Here is an 18,660-nt window from a genome sequence, read left to right as displayed (position 1 = left end):
CCATGGAGACCAGTAGCACGCACACTCAGTACACACACACACACACACACACAGAGCGTCTTATCGTAGCAGAGAGGTTTGGATGCTACGTGAAGTGTGTTTCAAGAAACTTGTGTTATCAGCAGGAACACAAAACCACAGGGAGATAGACCCACACCCCTAAACGGTGAGTTTGAAACTGTAGGATGGAGAGGAAATAAGGAGACAGGCCTGGTGAGATGAGTTGATGTAACTTACACATCAACCACACATGCTACTTGTTGTTTCATTCACAGTCTGTTATAGTGAAGTTAGTTCATTCAGGTGTTTCTTATTCTCGCTTCAGTACATAGGCTATTTGAATGTTTTGCATTGAGTAAAAAGTGAATGACAGCAGAGATACTCATGGCAAAAGTGATCCCATTATGTTTTCATGTAATCACATTAGATGTTGAACTTAATCTGTGTCTTTTCCACTGTAAGGTGAATGTCCACTCGTGTTTTGAAGTGACCTTGAATAGCCTCCTATGTCATGCGGCTTGGAGACATGTTAAGTCCCTTTAAATCCTCCACAACAGCTTGTCTAATGTGAAAGCTGAGTGCAGGCCAGCTGCCCCCCTGCCAGCTCCTTGGCTTGTTTCTTTTATTTATTTAGTTTAAATTAGACTCGGATATTTATCAGGTTCTGTTTAGAGAAGAAAATCCTCCTTTTCAGTGTAAGAAAAAAAAGAAATGACGGAGATTATTCACAACATGTGAGGAGAGGAGGTAAAACTTTAAACACTCACATATTTGATATTAAAAGACTCTGATGAGTCATTTAACAATTACCTGGAATCACAAATCTAAATCCAGTTTGGATGTTCTCTTCTCGGAACAATTCAATGACAGGGATTGTAATCTTCTTTTGTTTATCTGTCCTCAGACTACCTGCAGCAGTGTTTCCTTTAACCCATAACATGGCAGGTCATTACTCTCGCAGTCATGCTCTACTTATTACACATAACCCTGAAAACCTGCTTTTCTTCTTTCCCTAAGAAACTGTGTTTTGCAGAATAAAGATACAGCTGTTGCTTGATTTGCATTCAATCTGATGGAGAGCTCTACATCCTTACATCAGTGTAAATTAATGTTCAATCACTGTGAAACCACAAGACACAAGTTAGGATTTCAACAGCAGAGTTTCTTGTGTATTCTAAACGCTGAGTAAAGTGGGACAGCGTGACTCGTCTCCTTCATGGGGAAGGATAAACTGGGCTTAAAAAGGCTTAAGGGTGGCTCCATCTTGTTTTATCTTTGGTATGACACGAGTCTGGTGTGAAAACGTCCGTATCATGAAGGTCTTTATAACTGGTCTTTGTTTAGATTCTTAAAACGTTGTTTACATGCAGACAGCGGTCTGAGCAGTGACACCTGTGTTGTTAAATCCTCTTGCCAGCAGGTGTAAGGTGGTGGATGTCGGTTATCGTGATGTAACATCCTATTTTCATCCCTCTGGGCCTAATCTGCTGACTGCCGGCTGTGTCATCTCCTTTGGGTTTCATTTAGGAGCTCTATAGTGAGGCAAACACCTCGTCTGTGTCACTGTTGACTTAAAAGAAGAGGTGCTTTCTTGTCTTTCTTATGAAACACTGCTTTTGTGGAGTTCTGTGATCAGGTGAAGCCTCTGTTGATGTGATAACTTGAATTTGCAGCAGACTTTTTGTATATTTTGCTAATTGTTTTTTTTTTCTCTTTCCTGTCTCTGAAGGAAAACTCAGGCTCATCAATGACTCCTGGCTGACTGACAGCACTGGGATCCTACCTTTCTGACAGAGGATTGGTTACTGCAAGATGAGTCTGAAACCTCAAGAACTGGTTAGTGTTGTGACATCCCGGCTAAGTGACAATCCCTCCTCTTTGGGTGAGATGGACTTTTGATCAGTGAGTGAGTGAGTGCTGCGTGTCCACATCTCGTTTGGTGAAAAAGGAAAGTTAACTATCTGATGAATCCACCTGTGAGATGATGAATCGCTACACCACCCTGAAGCAGCTGGGTGACGGCACCTACGGCAGCGTGCTGATGGGGAGAAGCAACGAGTCTGGAGAACTGGTGGCTATCAAGAGGTGAGGATTTATTTAGGGCCTTGAATGTCCAATATTTGTTTCTCTGTCTGGATGTATGACCATATATTCAATTGTCAGTATTTTTTTCTCAGCTTTAAGAGTGATTTAAATAATGAAGGTCTTTGTGATCCCTGATACTCACTGATAATCATCCTCAGGATACCATAAAGAAATACATTACCAGTCAAAAGTTTGGACACACCTTCTCATTCAATGTTTTTTTATTTATTTAAATTATTTTCAACATTGTAGATTAATACTGAAGACATCAAAACTATGAAATAATCTGGTTTAGCCATAATCTGGATTACAACAGTAGTCAAATAGGGCTATCCATTGTGTACTAATCCTACCTCTGAACAACACAACTGATGGTCTCAACTCAAACACATTAAGAAGGCAAGTCATTCTACAAATGAACTCTTGACAAGGCTCATGTTCATTAGAAACCATTCCAGGAGACCACTTCATGAAGCAGACTGAGAGAATACCAAGAGTGTGCAAAGCTGTCATGAAGGAAAAAGGGGGCTACTTTACAGAATCTAAAATATAAAACAGATTCTGCTTTGTTTAACACTTTTTTGAAAATTCAATAATTCCATATATGTTCTTTCATAGTTTTGATGTCTTCAGTATTAATCTACAGTGTTTACAATCATTACAATAAATACAAACCCTTGAATAAGAAGGTGTTTCCAAACTTTGGACTGGTAGTGTACATTAGCAAGAGCAAGAAGTTAGATAAAACTAGGATGTTTGAATTTGACAAAAATGAACGGCTTCCCAAATCTTCCAATCTCTCATTAGGAAACATATTTCATAATTCTAAGAGATTGTAAATGTAGGTCAACTCTTGGTTTACTTTCAAACTTCAACAGTGTTTAAAAAAACAACAGACACTGTTTACTTGCAGGATTGCTTCCCCTCCCTGGATGACATCATCATACCAAGTGGAGTAAAATGAAGTGCTTCTGGTTTCCTTCTGTCACCAGGGCAAACAAACTAGACAACATGCCTTTGTTTCAGCAGCGTGGCAGCAGGGTTCAATAATAGATGAAACCAGGGAGATGCGTCCTCTGCTTGATCATTTGGTTACCATGCAAGACAATACATGTAGTGACGGTGAGAAGCAGTGAAAGTAGAAGGAGTGTGTCGGGTTGCTGACATTGCAGAAGGAACTCCTGAAACAGGCAGGTGCAGAGAGAGGAGAAAATGATCTCTGTTGGTTCTGTAGCTCTGACATAACTCCAGCCAGAGGGCGAGGATCAGAGAAGTGTCCTTACACCAGCTGGTGTTTTAATGTCTGTAGTAACACTTAAAGGATAAACTACCGATCAGCACATTTAAGAATAGACGTGTTCACATTTCATTAGTGTGAAATAAAACAATGAAAAGCTTTTAAAGTTTAGGATGTATATGACTTTACAATCTATACTTTAATTCTTCTTATTCCTGAAATGTCTGAGCTGAAATTAGAGACATTCCCAAAATGCTGAATAATTGATGACGACACACAAAAGAGTCTTTTAACCGTACTGTATGTTGGGTGTAATTAATATGGCCTGCAAGTTTGATGTCTATTCTGAAGGTGATGCATATCTGACACTTGGGTTGAACTTCCATTACAGAATGAAGAGGAAGTTTTATTCATGGGAGGAGTGTATGAACCTAAGAGAGGTGAAGGTAAGGTTAAACACGATAGCTCCTTTAACTCTGTTGCGAGTAACACTGGCCCAAAAGCCTTTCCTTCTGGTAGTGTAGAAAAGATGAGACCCTCCAGGACGATCACAGAAAACAAAGTGATGCATTGTAATAAAAGATAAACATTAATTTTCTCACCAAAAGAAGTGAGGAAAATGTATTTTACACACTTTTATTCACACACAGTTGGGCAGAAAATCCTGCAAGATAGTAAAAATGTGAAGATCACAATCGCACTATAAACCACTAAAGACTCCTGTGGAATATCACATACATGTGCAATACTTTGATTTCCGGTGCAATACTTCATACCCATGTGCAATGTTGTAATTTAATCCATTACTTAATTTATTATAATATTAATCTGCTAAAATTTGCACTCTTGCTTCAGCAAATTTATTTATTTATGTCTTTAAATAGAACTTGTATACTTCTTGTACATAAAGTATTTCAACTTAGAATTGGTATATTTATATTTCTATATTTATTGTCCCTACTGTTTTGTTGTTAAGTACCGTTGTTCCAATCCCCACATCAAATTCCTTGTGTATGCGAGCTCACTTGGCAATAAAGCTTTCTTGATTCTTGACTCTTGAAGATGTAATTTGGCCAATCTCAGAACTATTTGACTCTCTTCCTATGTGCTGGTATTTTATGCAAACATTTAGAATTCCTTTGTTGTTATTTTTGCGTCTCTAACATGATATCTCTCACCAGTCACTGAAGAAGCTGAACCACGCTAACGTGGTGAAACTGAAGGAGGTCATCAGAGAGAACGACCACCTCTACTTTGTCTTTGAGTACATGAAGGAGAACCTCTACCAGCTAATGAAGGACAGGTAAGAACAGAGACACTGCTCTTGATTGTTTGTATGACTGTGGGGCTAAGTTACCAAACGTCAGAGTCTTATCAGGATCAGAGTTATACAGAATACATTAAATGAAGGATATGATTGGCTCAAATGGTGGACTATGTTATTCTATCTCCCTCCACACAATGATTTCAGAGTAGTGCTGGGCGATATTGAAAATTATGTTATCACGATAAAATATTTCATATCAGTCGATATCTATAATTATCATGATAAATATTAAATCATGATTTCATTTAAATGTAAAGTCAGACTTTTGCTCCTGAGTGAAAGTTGAAGACAGTTTGTTAGTTTGTATCTGGATTTAGTTTTCTGATAAACTTCTTGAATCCATCATTTCTGACGATGCTAACAGGAAGCAGGTCTTTAATGTAAGATGAGATTTTTGTGAAGTTTTAATTTGTAGATTCTTATTTTTCTCAGGATGAGATCATTTGCATAATTTGATTTGAATTTACAACCTCTCACCCTGCGACATGATTGGCTGTTCAATGCCTTCTTCTTCTGTCTAATGTTGGGTGGCTACTAGCGTTTAAGGCTCATGAGCGCCTCCCTTTCTAGTGGTTGGGACGAGGCAAGGCAAGGCAACTTTATTTGTATAGCCGATTTCATACAAGAGGGCAACTCAATGTGCTTTACATTAAAACATTAAAAGCATTGGAAACATTCAGACAAGCATAAAAGAGCACAATTGAAATGAAAAATAGACATATAGAAAATAAAAGGAAAATTAGAAATATATTGAGAATAAAATACAAATTTGCATTTAAAGCAAGTTAAAATAAGCTAAGATAGGAAGGCAGTGTCAAATAAAAAAGTCTTAGTCTTTGATTTAAAAGAGGTGAGTGTTAGAGCGGACCTGCAGCTTTCAGGGAGTTTGTTCCAGATATGTTGTTCCTAATAATTAAACGCGGGGGGTGTAATTACAGGTTAATTTATATCGAATTTTTATCTAACATTTGTTATATTTATATTCAGAAAAATTAAATTGTGATAATTATTGTAATGGAATTATCACCCAGCCCTATTTCAGAGTGTTTTCAACCTGACCTGATTTAGCTTGCCCTTGAACCCAGCTGCCACCACCAGACTAATACCTTCTCTGGAGGGAGCCCAATTGTTTTTCCTAGTTTAGAAACCCCAGGTGTGCACGTCACTGCAAACACCTTTGTTTGTTCTGTAAATGACATCAGCAAAGACACCAAAGATGCCCCTGATATGTAAGTCATCACTAGCTTTTACATATCGCGAGGCAGCTCCACTGTCATCATTTGCACTTTCATATTGATCCCATAACCGGGTGATATTGATGCCCCAGTGGTGTCTTTGCATTGCGTCATGGCGTTGTAGAAGCACTAGGGGGAAACACAGATGTTACAGAGGAGTAAATATTGCTCTTCAAGTGGGTCATCTGATAAGGGGGACTGTGTGTCTGAATGTATATATTTCATATCTATACTGTAATGAGACTCAATGCTATCTATGAACTCATGCTAACATCACCAGGCTCATGAAAATATACATTTTATGTTTGCAGAAAAAAGTTGTTCCCTGAGTCAGTGATCAGAAACATAAGCTTTCAGATTTTACAAGGCCTGGCCTTTATTCACAAATATGGTAGGTGTGCCGTTCTCTCTCCATGCCCTGCTCGTGTGAGGAGGTTTGGTTACTTACTGCAAGATTCACTGAGGCATCAAAGCAAGGTCAAATTATAAAGCTACAGAATAATAAACATTTCAAACACGGATCTGGCTATGAAATTGGAGATTGAGTGATCTGAATCTTGTAGTTTGTGAACTCTTCATCACTGCCTTGTCTAACTCACTGCTCCTTATTCTTACTGAATGGATCTGTGGATGCCTCATATGTAAGGTGGCACGTTTCATTAAACTTGTGCACGCCTGTGCTCCCACATATCCAAAGTGCATGTGTGTTTCAGGATTTCACTTTCCTCTAACTGCTTTCCTTTTGCCTCTCTTCTTTCCTTTTTCCTTTGCTCTGCTATCAGAGAGAATAAGATGTTCTCTGAAAATGAAATTAGGAACATCATGTTTCAAGTGCTTTCTGGGTTGGTTTTTGTCCACAAGCATGGTAAGAGGTTCTATTCTCTCAACCTTTACCTGTTCAAAAGTAGCATGATGTTTCAGTTGCTTGTTTTGGTGTGTTTGATGTTTCATGCCACATTCAGAACACATCTTAGTGATATAATATGGTTCTATAATAATAATAATAACAATAATAATAATAATAATAATAATAATAATAATAATAATAATAATAATAATAATAATAATAATTGATAATTAAAATAAATAAAAACCATTGAATGAGAAGGTGTGTCCAAAGTTTTGACTGCTAGTGTATATTTAAGTATATGTAATTATAGTCCTTTCCCCCTGCCTCTTTTAATGCCTAGAGGCAATTAAAAAGTTAAAATGTAGTATTAAAAATTGATCACCCCCTAGCTTCATTTGGTGTACATGTTCCCTTAGCTGAGATGTTTGACTTTTATTTCCATAATTAGAAAAATAAAAGTCTATGAATTTTTCACAAGTCTCTTTGTGCTTGGAATCTGGATCATATAACTACATTAGCTAATTGATATTTAGTGCAACATGCAGAACACATCTTAGGGATATGATATAGTTCTTGAAAGACTTGTTTTGAGTTCTTGTAAAAACATGTTTTTAATACATTTTTCTTGAATTTTTATGGATACATATTCATAATAATCAGAGACACAATGGGGAAAATAGACCAAAATACCCTTAGTGTAGTCAAAGTTCACTGTTGAAGAACACTGTTGGTGGAACTTACCAAAACCCATCTTAAAGATCCTCAACAGAAGACTACTGATTGTAGTTTGGTTGTTCAGTGAGCTCATTAAACTGTGTGATCACTCTTTGCTCTGTGGCTAAGCTCAATAATGAAACCCTTCCTGCAGGTTTCTTTCATCGAGACATGAAGCCAGAGAATCTGCTGTGCATGGGTCCAGAACTGGTGAAGATAGCAGATTTTGGACTGGCCAGAGAGATCCGCTCTAAACCTCCGTACACAGACTACGTGTCAACGAGATGGTGAGAGCACCAACTGGGTTCCAATTGTAATCCTAAACACAGAAGAGGCCAGCATGATATAAGTGTTTTTTACACCTGCACAGTATGAGTGGGTTTATTTGAGTCTGTTATTTTTCAAGGTACCGAGCGCCAGAGGTTCTGCTCAGGTCCTCTACCTACAGCTCTCCTATTGACCTGTGGGCTGTGGGCTGCATCATGGCAGAACTGTACACTCTCAGACCTCTCTTCCCTGGGAACAGTGAGGTGGATGAGATCTTCAAGATCTGCCAAGTCTTAGGCACTGTCAAGAAGGTGAGAAGAAACAAACAACAAGAAGAGAGAGGTGGAAATCATTCTATTTTTACCAGGATTCAATTGTTAGTTGCCCAAATGTGATGGATGGTGGTAGTACTTCATGATCTACTGGTAATAATGTCTGCTCCAAACCTTACTTATGTTATCCTTGTTTTCTGAAATGATCACCATGCTCTTCTCAGGTAGCCTGACTTGTTCTACACTGAGACAACTGTTGCCTTGAGGGTTAAGGATCCTTGAGTTTATATTCAAATGATGCACCCATGTGCTCTTTGAAATCAACTATAGCAACATATTTGGTCTTGTTAAAGTAAAAACCAGCTAAATAAATCTCCCACTACTTCTTTGACCTGAAAACAGATTCATGATGTTTTATTATAGTACTTTAACATCTGATTATCTCTTCCCTCAGGCGGATTGGCCGGAGGGCTACCAGCTGGCTTCTGCTATGAACTTTCGGTTTCCCCAGTGTGTGCCGACCCCTCTGAAGACCCTCATCCCAAACGCCAGCAATGAGGCCATCACTCTGATGAAGGACATGCTGCAGTGGGACCCAAAGAAGAGACCAACTGCTGTTCAGGTGGGAGAGACCAACCTGAAGGTTGAATGTTAATGTCCAGTCTACATGCTCGACTATTAGACTACTCTGGACTATGGGTGAACCCGACTAAGGATTTGCATAGTCGAATCTGATTCATCAGATTTTGCCAGAAGTCGATGAATCAACGAATGTTTGGGTTTTTTCTTCATTGACCCAAAGTCTGCATTATGGTGACGCTATGACAATATTACACATAACCATTTAAAATGAAGAGGTTCATTAAAATAAAAGAGACACCAGAGTAGATAAGTATACATGAGGCCACAGTACGTTACACATCAAAAAGTAGCATTGTAAAACACACATTCATAAACAGACATAATGAGCTCTTAGCGCTGCACATGATTTCTCTGAACAATTTTTCAGTGTCAACAAATAAAATTAAATCAGCCAAAATTACACATATATCCAGTGGGTCGTGCGTAATAGTTAGTGTTTGGTCATTACTATAGACAACAAGGTCCATGGCAATGATTGATTTGTTTGAGGATTGACAAAAGATGTACATGAAGTGTGTGTGAGCGTGTGTGTCAGTGAGTGTCTGTTTCTTTATGTATGAGACAGAGAGTAAGAGAGAGTAAGATGGAGTGCTTTGTGGTATCCAAATAACTAACAAACTAACAAATCAGTGTTTTACCTGGTTATAAGCTAGGTTACTAACCAACTAAGTAATAACTTAGTTAGTGAGGAAGTACCCAACTAACTAACTAACTAACTAACTAACTAACTAACTAACTAACTAACTAACTAACTAACTAACTAACTAACTAACTAACTATCTATCTATCTATCTATCTATCTATCTATCTATCTATCTATCTATCTATCTATCTATCTATCTATCTATCTATCTATCTATCTATCTATCTATCTATCTATCTAACTAACTAACTAACTAACTAACTAACTAACTAACTAACTATCTAACTAATTAACTATCTAACTAACTAACTAACTAACTAACTAACTAACTAACTAACTATCTATCTATCTATCTATCTATCTATCTATCTATCTATCTATCTATCTATCTATCTATCTATCTATCTATCTATCTAACTAACTAACTTACTAACTAGCTAACTAATTAACTATCTAACTAACTAACTAACTAACTAACTAACTAACTAACTAACTAACTAACTAACTAACTAACTAACTTATTGACTAACTAACTTATTAACTAACTAATATTCAGAGAAATCATGTGTAGTGCTAAGAGTTCATTACGTCTGTATATAAATGTTAATTTAACAATGCTACTTTTTGATATTTAATGGACTGTGGCCCATGTATACTTACCTACTCTGGTGTCTCTTTTACTTTAATGAACCTCTTAATTTTAAATGGTTATGTGTAATATAATCATACCGTCACCATAATGCAGACTATGAGTCAATGATGAAAAAAATAAACAAACAAAAACGATTTATGGATTGTATTGTCAAAATCTGACGAATCAGATTCTACTATGCAAATCCTTAGACGGGGTCACTTCTAGAAACCAGCATCCTAACCCTCCTTGTTAAGTACACTCCCTCTGCTTAATGCCAAAATCCTGCTTCTGCGCTCTGTGTATTATACACCTGTGGTTATCACGCAATTAGACATCATTTACACTCAAGTGACAAGCTTGGAGTGCTCTGTGGGCCCTGAGTAGGCAACACCTTTCCACCATGAGTGACAGTGTTTTTCCATGCTTACTCACCTCCCAGGTGAACCATGCCCATCTACTCTCAACTCAATCTGAGGGAACACTTTGGATTCCTTTTAGATTTACTCAGCAAAAACAGTTATATAAATGTTATATAAACGTATAGCCTATAATGCATGTGTATTATCCTTATTATCCTGTCTCTGTGGCAAACACTTGTGCATGGGGTCATTGTGGCTCTACTTCTTGCAGGTCTGCATGTTATATGATGACCTGATGAAAAGTCTGAACTCTGCTTTAAAGAAAGCTTGTTAGGTAACGTGTAACTCCTAACCCCCTGTTGCAGGCCCTGCGGTATCCGTACTTTCAAGTAGGACAAATTTTAGGACCTCGCCCTCAGAGTCAGGACATCAAGAAGGTGCAGGCCAAGGTGCAGGCTCAGAGGCAGGTATCAGAGTCCAAGACTGACCCCGTACAGTCCACGTCTGAGTCCAAAGCCTCTACATCCTCCTCCAGAAACCATCAGCAGCATCATCAGCCTCTTCAGCAGATCCCTCTTCCTCAAACTGAGTGTATACCTGGAGGTCTCAGCCATTCAGTGAGTTACTTGCAGATTTAAATGCTTCTCATGTGTACACTAAAGAATCCTCCTGGCCTTTGATTCAGTCATTTACAATCCCATTCAATAGAGTAAGCTAGTCAGACAATGAAAGCATCAGCAAAGTTAAGTTGGTACATTTTATGAATTTAGATGAGATAGTTTGTGTGGACTGAGAAGGTAATCTCTTTAACAGAAAACAGCATCGTTAGGCAGTGAGAACAGCATCAGTGGTGGTGGAGGGGGCGGAGTGCTGAAGAGTGGCCGGCGTCGCTGGGGCCAGACGATGGCCAAGACCTCAGACAGCTGGGAAGAGTCTGACCCTTCAGAAACTTCTGCCTCCAACTCCAAGAAACCCAGCCTGGGGAACGCAGAGGAGGAGAGGGGCCCGATGGAGCACCGCCCACAGTAAGCACTAGCTTGTCTTAGATCTGCATTATGGATTTCTAATAAAAACTAAGCATGTATGCTCAGGTTTTCACTAGTTTGGAGGAGACTGAAATGTTTAGCATTGCTTTAACAATTTTATAAAGGCATCATTTTCTGCTAAATCTGCTAAAAAAATTATAAGATACATTCTGACATGCATGACAGCGATACTATGAGGACTAGCAGTCAAGACTTTATGTGATGCAGACCTCTGAAAAACAAGCTCCTGTTCAGGTCTTTTAACCCTTCTGTTATGTTGCGGGTCAAATTGACCCTTTTTTAAAGTCTATTTTAGGCAATATATGCCTTCCAAACCAGCTAAATGCAGCATAAAAATCTGTGACAGAAGAGGTGTTGTGTTAATCACTTCATAAAAAATAAAAATAAATAAAAATTTGAAATAAAATAAACCAAAATCTATGTCATGTAAAACTATTGTATTTATATTTAGGGCTTTCCAATGTACATTTAAAAAAGTTTTAACATTATTTGAATGAAAAGTGAGTGAGTTATCCTCATTGAACCATGATGTGTGAGAATTAAAGAACACCATTGCACTAAATATTGATTTAAATAGTCAGTAATGGAGTTAAAAATTAGATTTTAAAAAATGTGTATTGGGATTTTTTTGGGTTCTGACACTTTTGGATAATTGAATATTCCCCGGGTCAAATTGACCCAGGAACATTATTGGTGTTCCAGAGAAATTAACATAACAGGAGAGTTAAATCAGGGGCTCCCAAAGTGTGGGTCGGGACCCCCTGGGGGGGCGTGAGATGTCTTCCAGAATGTGTTTTTTTTTAAGTTATCTAAAAATAGTACATTTTACCCATTAAAGTAAAAAATATCAACAAATATAGTAGCTGAATTTGAAATAAAACCTTGAAAATAGAAAGTGTAATGAGTTTTTTGCCTTTCTTCTCTCCAGATGACTCCTAAGTTTAGGGTTAATGAACAGTTAATTATCAGAAGCATCAGTAGCAGCAGGTTAATTCATAACAGCACAGGAAACACAGACACATGCTCATATAGGTAGGGTCATTTTCTACAGACCAGCTAAATGAAGACACATTACATCACTTTGAGGGACAGTGGGGGTCGCAAGTCTTTGGCACCTTTATTTTTGGGGGTCGCGGGCTGAAAAGTTTGGGAACCCCTCTTTAAGTGTTTGTTCTGTGTTTCAGGCCTAAGGAACAGAAACCTCTGTTTTCCTACAGCACAGTGACTAAACTACCCAACAACATCAAAACCAGCCACATGGACTCCAATCTTCCAGGATCGGCTGCACGGCAGCACTATCTAAGCCAGTCCCGATACTTACCTGGTAAGAATGCATGACGACCACAGCCACATGGTGATGTCATCATTTTACTTTTGACATTAATCACTTAAATCTGTTCCTTCAAGGTTTGATCAGCAAGAATCAGAACTCCTCTGGAGAGAAAGAGATGGGTGGGATGACACTGAGGGACCTGTGGGAGAACTCCTCAAACACTGGCAGTAAACCACTGGCTCCTATTGGGGCCCGAGTCAACGCAGGTAAAGACTGATGACGTGTGCAGAGGTGTTCAGAGGTTTGATGGTAGTGTGCAGCCATACTCCAAGATGTCACTTGAAATATTGAGTGCTAGTGACACACACACATGTTTGGGCCGTGTGTGCAAATTCAGACAGACACACTTTTAGTCCTGACTTTGTCTGAAATATTTAATCATAATGATAATAATGTTTATTTATGTAGCACTTATCAAAACAGATGTTACAAAGTGCTTTACATCATAAAAGCCCAACAATAACAAACAAAGCATGAGGGGGAGACATGATGAACTAGCAAGACAACTAAAGAGGAACAACTTAAAGGAACAGCTGAGTAGAGAGAAACTACTAAAAGCAATTAAAACAATAAAACAAATGAAAACAAGGAGTGAATAAAAGAAAATCATTAATAAAAGAGAATTAAGAATAAATGTAGCGTCATAGATAAAAAATAATATTACAGGAAGGCCTTTGGATGAAAATATGTTTTCAGCTGTGATTTAAAAGAAGAGACTGATGCAGCTTTCTGAGATCCTCAGGCAGGACGTTCCACAGTCATGGAGCCTGAACAGCAAACGCTCGCTCACCTTTAGTTTTTAAGTTTGCAACAGGAACTTTAAGGAGGTTCCTGCCTGAGGATCTGAGGCTGCGCCTGTGCTGGTAGGGTGACAGCAATTCACATATATATTCTGGGTGCTTAAAAGTGATACACCTTAAGATGTATTCTAAAAGCAATGGGCAGCCAGTGTAAGGTCATTAAAACAGGAGTAATGTGCTCTCTCTTCTTAGTGTTAATTCAAAGTCTTGCTGATGAATTGTCTGTTGATTGACTTATCTCCTGCCAGTCCCTGAGTGAAATTTCCACAAGAACATTATATTCTTCTTCTCCAGACTGTACAGAACTCAGCTGGCAGGGTTTTAACCAGAACCATAAAATAAGAAAATAGCAGATCTTTTAGTTCCTTACGAGCCACCGGGTGCATTGAGATCCTCAGGCAGAGGTTTATTGTGCATTCTAAATACAAAAATGAAAATGAAAGGGGACAGGGCGTTCGCAGTGAGGGGTCCAACACTTTGGAACCATCTGTCTGAGGAGATCAGGTCTGATGAGTCAGTGAGCTCTTTTAAATCTCTTCTAAAAACTTACTTTTACAGAAGAGCCTTTCTTGATTTGATCTGAATTTTATTTTATTTTATTTTATTTTATTTCATTTTATTTCATTTTATTTCATTTTATTTCATTTTATTTCATTTTATTTCATTTTATTTTATTTCATTTTATTTTATTTCATTTCATTTTATTTTATTTTTATTTTGTTTTATTTTAATTCTATTAAGAAATATATTTCAAAAGAGTTTTATTCCTTTAGAGTTCTTTTAGGGGAATTTTATGTCTTTTAAAATATGTTTTATTCCTTTATCTTGACTTGAGTGATTTTATGAACTGCTGCCCATGTAAAGCATTTTGTAACTTGGTTTTTGAAAAGTGCTCTACAAATTCAACTATTATTATTAATATTGTTATTCTAAGGTCAGTAGCTTTTAGAGCCCAGAGATTAAGCAAACACACAGAAATCAAATGCATTCTGTGACTCTTTGTGACCCTTGTCTGCAACAAATATGTCCCTTATTGTCTCTGGTTATTTAAGCCTCCAAAAAAAACACAAAATAAATCACATTAAATGAAAAATTTAAACATAGTTTGTTCACTTAGAAATAATGGTAACAGCGTGAGCGTCCCTGTGGCCTCGTTTTACCATTCAGTGGAAACCTGGTTTCTGTCAGTGTCACTTACTGTTACATAATAGGACGCTGCACTCTCCGTGATTGGCTCGAGATGCTAATGATGCAGCTAATGTCTCCTGATCAGTATTTATGGGCCATTGACAGAACACTGTTAGGAGTGAGCCAGAGTGTCTGTGACTTTAGAGATGGGACACCTCTATAAATCATTTGTCATGTAGACAGAAACACAATACGGCTCCCCCGCTGTGTTCCCTCTCTCCGTCTCTTCTTCCGTCTTTCTTTCTCCTCCCTCAGTCCCTGTTTCTTATTCATGACAGTCAGTGTTAGAGCAAGTGTTCCCTAAATGGCCCTTAACTGCAACCCCCTGCTCATTTGTCTGACTTCAGAGCCCTCACAGCACACCCATGTTTGTTTTGATAGTGCTCACCTATGACTCATGAGTGTGAATTCAAGCTTAGACAACGTTTATGTGGTCTCATATTTGGTTCAGCTATCAGAGAGGTGTTTTAAGTTTAAAGCATGTTTCAGAATCAGCTGACTGAAGATGTTGCACACAGCCGAGACTCTCAGCTGGGGGCTGCGGCTATATGACAGGTCTCCATGAGCGCTTTTTTTCCTCCACTGCAGGACTGATTATGACCCTGTTGCACTCCGGGCTGACACCTGACCATGTTCACATGCTTATTTTTCTCAATAAGAATGAGTAGACAGTAAACTGGACACTGAGAGTCTGAAATATGATTCTGTTCAGTTCTCTTCTCTTCTCAGATTTTGTAGTCTGAGGCTTCACTTTATATGACTGTATGTCCGTGGAGATTATTATTATGAGCTCCTCACGTTGAAATTCAGGGTTTAATATGATCCGTAGATATTTAATACTGTCAGTTATATACACGGTGTCATAAAGGAAAATTTGATTCAGGGGAAAAAATGCATTTGGCATTGTTTGTGACATGGAAAACGTTCAAGTTTTTAATTATTAATTGATAATTGATTGTTAACATTTACAAAGATTGATCACGGAAAATACTTAGAATTTACATATACACATATGTGTGTATATATGCATGCATATGTGTATATATGTATATATATGTATATATATATTTTGGGGTTATTAATAGATTTATTTCTGTATTTTTAAATCCTAGTTTTGATTTTTTTTTATATACCCCACTTCTTTTTTTTTTTTCTTTCCTTTTTCTTTCTATCTTATGTTTTTCATTTACTTTCTGATATTGTATGGGTGGAGGGTCACACAATTTCAAACAAAATGTTGTTTTTAAAAAAGGTTTGAACCTGAAGGAAATGTATCTCATGTATGTTTAATATTGATACAATGAAATAGTTGGGGACATGTTAGATTGTCCCCAAAATTACTGACTTTTAAATACAGTCTTAAAACATATTTTTACTCATTGGCTTTTAACCCAGCATAGAGTTGTGTGGTCTCTATCTCTGTCTCTTCTTTTATTGGATTTTTATTTGCTCTTACAGTGTTTTTATTATATTTAATTTTTTTAAAGTGTTTTATTTGTTTTATTACGATTCTTTTATTTTATTATATATTTTTTTCTGACAGTGTTTTATGTTCTGTTTTAACTTGTTTTACCTCACTGTGAAGCACTTTGCCAAACTTGATTGTTTTTTAAAATGTGCTATATAAATAAAGTGGATTGGATTTGATAAAGACAGAAAGAAAGAAAGAAAGAAAGAAAGAAAGAAAGAAAGAAAGAAAGAAAGAAAGAAAGAAAGAAAGAAAGAAAGAAAGAAAGAAAATGTCCATCCCTAGTTTAAACATAAAACATCCGTGCTGACATGTGCATGCTTTCCTTCAGTCTTCTCAATCATTTGTATTTTTCTCCTCTTTCTTCCTGCCTGCATGCTTCTCTTCCAACTCTACCTTTTCCTGGGACACTAGAGGACAGTGCCTCTGGATCTGTGGATAGCCCACAAGAGAAAAGTGTTATTAAGGAAAGAATACTTGAGAAAATCGATCTCTCCAAAGGTACTTCATTGAGATGTCACTCAGTGAACTGTGTTGTGTTATTATACAGTTGAAAGAATGAGCCGAGATATCTCTGTCTATGTTACTGTAGCTGCTTGTGATGCTAATGCACCTCTGTGTATTAACATTGTAGTTAGTATGCCGACTGATGCATCAAGCTTTAGGTATTCATCCTGAGACTTAACATGTGAAAGAGAGGAGCTGCTAAAGGCTCTGCTGGAGACTACAGTACAAATACACAGGTTAGGAGAGAACTAAGAACCCCAGTTGTTAAATAGGTGGTAAATTGCACTACAACCACAACGTCTTCATAAAGGAACAATGAGGCTCTCCTCTAATTATACTGATAACATCTGTGGCCGCTCGCAGGAGCAGACTGATGGTGTCGCTGGAGAAGCTGAATGGCTTCAATCACTTGATTTAAGTCGTTTGTTTGGGCCGTCAGAAGCTGATGCATATGCAGGAGCTACTTCACGCTCCTGAACACAAACAGATCATATCAACACATGTTTCAACATTTATTAGTTATTTTCTTTATTTGTAGTTTTAAGTGTTAGAGTGAACACAGACTGACCCGTCAACCTGTTTCTTGTCTTCCAGGGAACTTTGTAAGCACCAAATACAACCTCTCCGGAGGTTATATCCCATCGTTCCAAAAGAAAGAAGTGGGCTCAGTGGGACAGAGGATCCAGCTCGCTCCTTTGGGTGGACAGCACCCGAGTAAGATTTCATTCACCTGATGTAACACTATTTTAATGTTTCTTTCAGCTCAGATTACCTCCCCTTACTTCTGTATTTTACTGCTCTCTTCCTTCCCTTGAACTCCTTTCTTTGTTCTGTTCAGTCTAATTTCTCACTCATGATATTTCCAACTCCAACTCCTACTCACTGGAGCTGAACTTCTCCTCTTTCTTCACCCTTTCAGTCAACCTTTCCTCATCTCCTGATAATAAAAAAGACAAACCAAAATCTGCAAAGTCCAAGCCTGTTTCCAACTCCTCTCTGAGTGAATCTAAAGAAGGTATTTTCTTTTTCTAAAACCTGTATTTCTTTCCCTCAATCATTCATGCTTCATTATTCTGTTTTACGGGGAAACGTTTACCTTATGATACCTTCTCCTCCTTCTTCACTTTTCCATCTATATACATCTTATTTAAGTTTTGTGTGCATGTGATCTGCCTCACACTAATAAAGACTAACACAAGGCTGTTCAGAAACTGTACATGTTGGAGAGTGACTGATTTAATGTCATGTTCCTGCAGATTTTGAGGGCTGGAAGAGGAGAGCAGACCGGACTCACATGAAGGGGAGCAGCTACTCAGCTCTGGGGAAAAACTCTGGAAGCATCCTGAGCAGAGCTCCAGCTGTCCAGCCGGTCCATGGCAGGGTGGACTGGACCTCCAAGTATGGCGGGAACCGATAGATCCGAAAAAATGAGGGACAGCTTCTGCTAAATGTTGAAGTATGAGGTTAACCAGAAGTCTTACACCCATGGAGGAAACTCTGGATGTAGACTTCTGCATGGTCCTCGATACAAATGACATTTTCAGGAAATCATATACTGATGTAGAAGATAGATGATAGGACGTAGTGTCACTAAAGGAGTACAGGACACGGTGGTTTGATGTGTTTCCAGAGAGCCTGAAACATGTTCAGTGGGTTCCCCTGGAGGTGACGGTTGCCATGATGCTGAAGACTGATACTGTCTGCAAGACAATCCCACTGTTTCCCGAAGGATCAGTGTAGGGCCAATCCTCCTGTTAGTGTCCAGATGTTCTGAGTAGAAGTTAAATGTAATGTAAAGGTCTTCATTTTGTACTTAAGTTCTTATGGTTAAGTATTATTTCATGCCTGATTACAAAACATAAACAGCCATTTATTTACACTTTCTAAGAGATGATGTTTCCTCTCAGAGAATCTTCTTTGTGATGTTAGAGAAGCTGGAACTTATTCTGCACTTCTTTGTGTCATGCAGTAAACTAACTGATCATTTTGTAAAGCTTTTGTACAAATAAAGATTACAATAAATCACGTTTCTTTCCTTTAAAGATGACAAGAC

At 37.9% G+C, this 18,660-nt stretch overlaps 1 protein-coding gene across 7 annotated transcripts; it reads left to right on the top strand.

Annotated features, from left to right (window-relative positions):
• The first annotated feature begins 26 nt into the window (after positions 1-26).
• On the top strand, positions 27-18,629 carry mak (male germ cell-associated kinase). Of its 7 annotated transcripts, none has more exons than XM_034706838.1 (16): positions 27-166; positions 1,730-1,836; positions 1,949-2,085; positions 3,714-3,768; positions 4,504-4,625; positions 6,196-6,275; positions 7,603-7,735; positions 7,855-8,026; positions 8,442-8,609; positions 10,631-10,882; positions 11,079-11,290; positions 12,496-12,635; positions 12,719-12,850; positions 16,515-16,601; positions 17,202-17,321; positions 17,864-18,629. In XM_034706838.1, exons 3-16 carry the CDS (start codon positions 1,982-1,984, stop codon positions 18,022-18,024), a joined length of 1,938 nt encoding a protein of 645 aa, XP_034562729.1. In that variant the 5' UTR covers positions 27-166; positions 1,730-1,836; positions 1,949-1,981; the 3' UTR covers positions 18,025-18,629. The 7 variants fall into 7 exon arrangements, with proteins under 7 accessions (XP_034562729.1, XP_034562725.1, XP_034562727.1 ...); XM_034706834.1 differs by adding an exon at positions 1,421-1,583 and having other exon boundaries at positions 1,730-2,085; XM_034706836.1 differs by adding an exon at positions 1,421-1,636 and having other exon boundaries at positions 1,730-2,085.
• The last annotated feature ends 31 nt before the right edge of the window (positions 18,630-18,660 follow it).

The sequence above is a fragment of the Notolabrus celidotus genome, chromosome 17, assembly GCF_009762535.1.
Source record: "Notolabrus celidotus isolate fNotCel1 chromosome 17, fNotCel1.pri, whole genome shotgun sequence".
In the NCBI taxonomy this organism is placed as follows: domain Eukaryota; kingdom Metazoa; phylum Chordata; class Actinopteri; order Labriformes; family Labridae; genus Notolabrus; species Notolabrus celidotus.
This window is presented reverse-complemented; position numbering and strand designations above follow the sequence as displayed.

Excerpts from the sequence above, each read along its gene's own strand:
- mak (XM_034706838.1), top strand. The coding sequence starts at position 1,982 with ATGATGAATCGCTACACCACCCTGAAGCAGCTGGGTGACGGCACCTAC. Across the intron at positions 12,636-12,718 it reads CCAGTCCCGATACTTACCTG|GTTTGATCAGCAAGAATCAG; the intron begins GTAAGAATGCAT and ends TGTTCCTTCAAG. Across the intron at positions 16,602-17,201 it reads GAAAATCGATCTCTCCAAAG|GGAACTTTGTAAGCACCAAA; the intron begins GTACTTCATTGA and ends CTTGTCTTCCAG.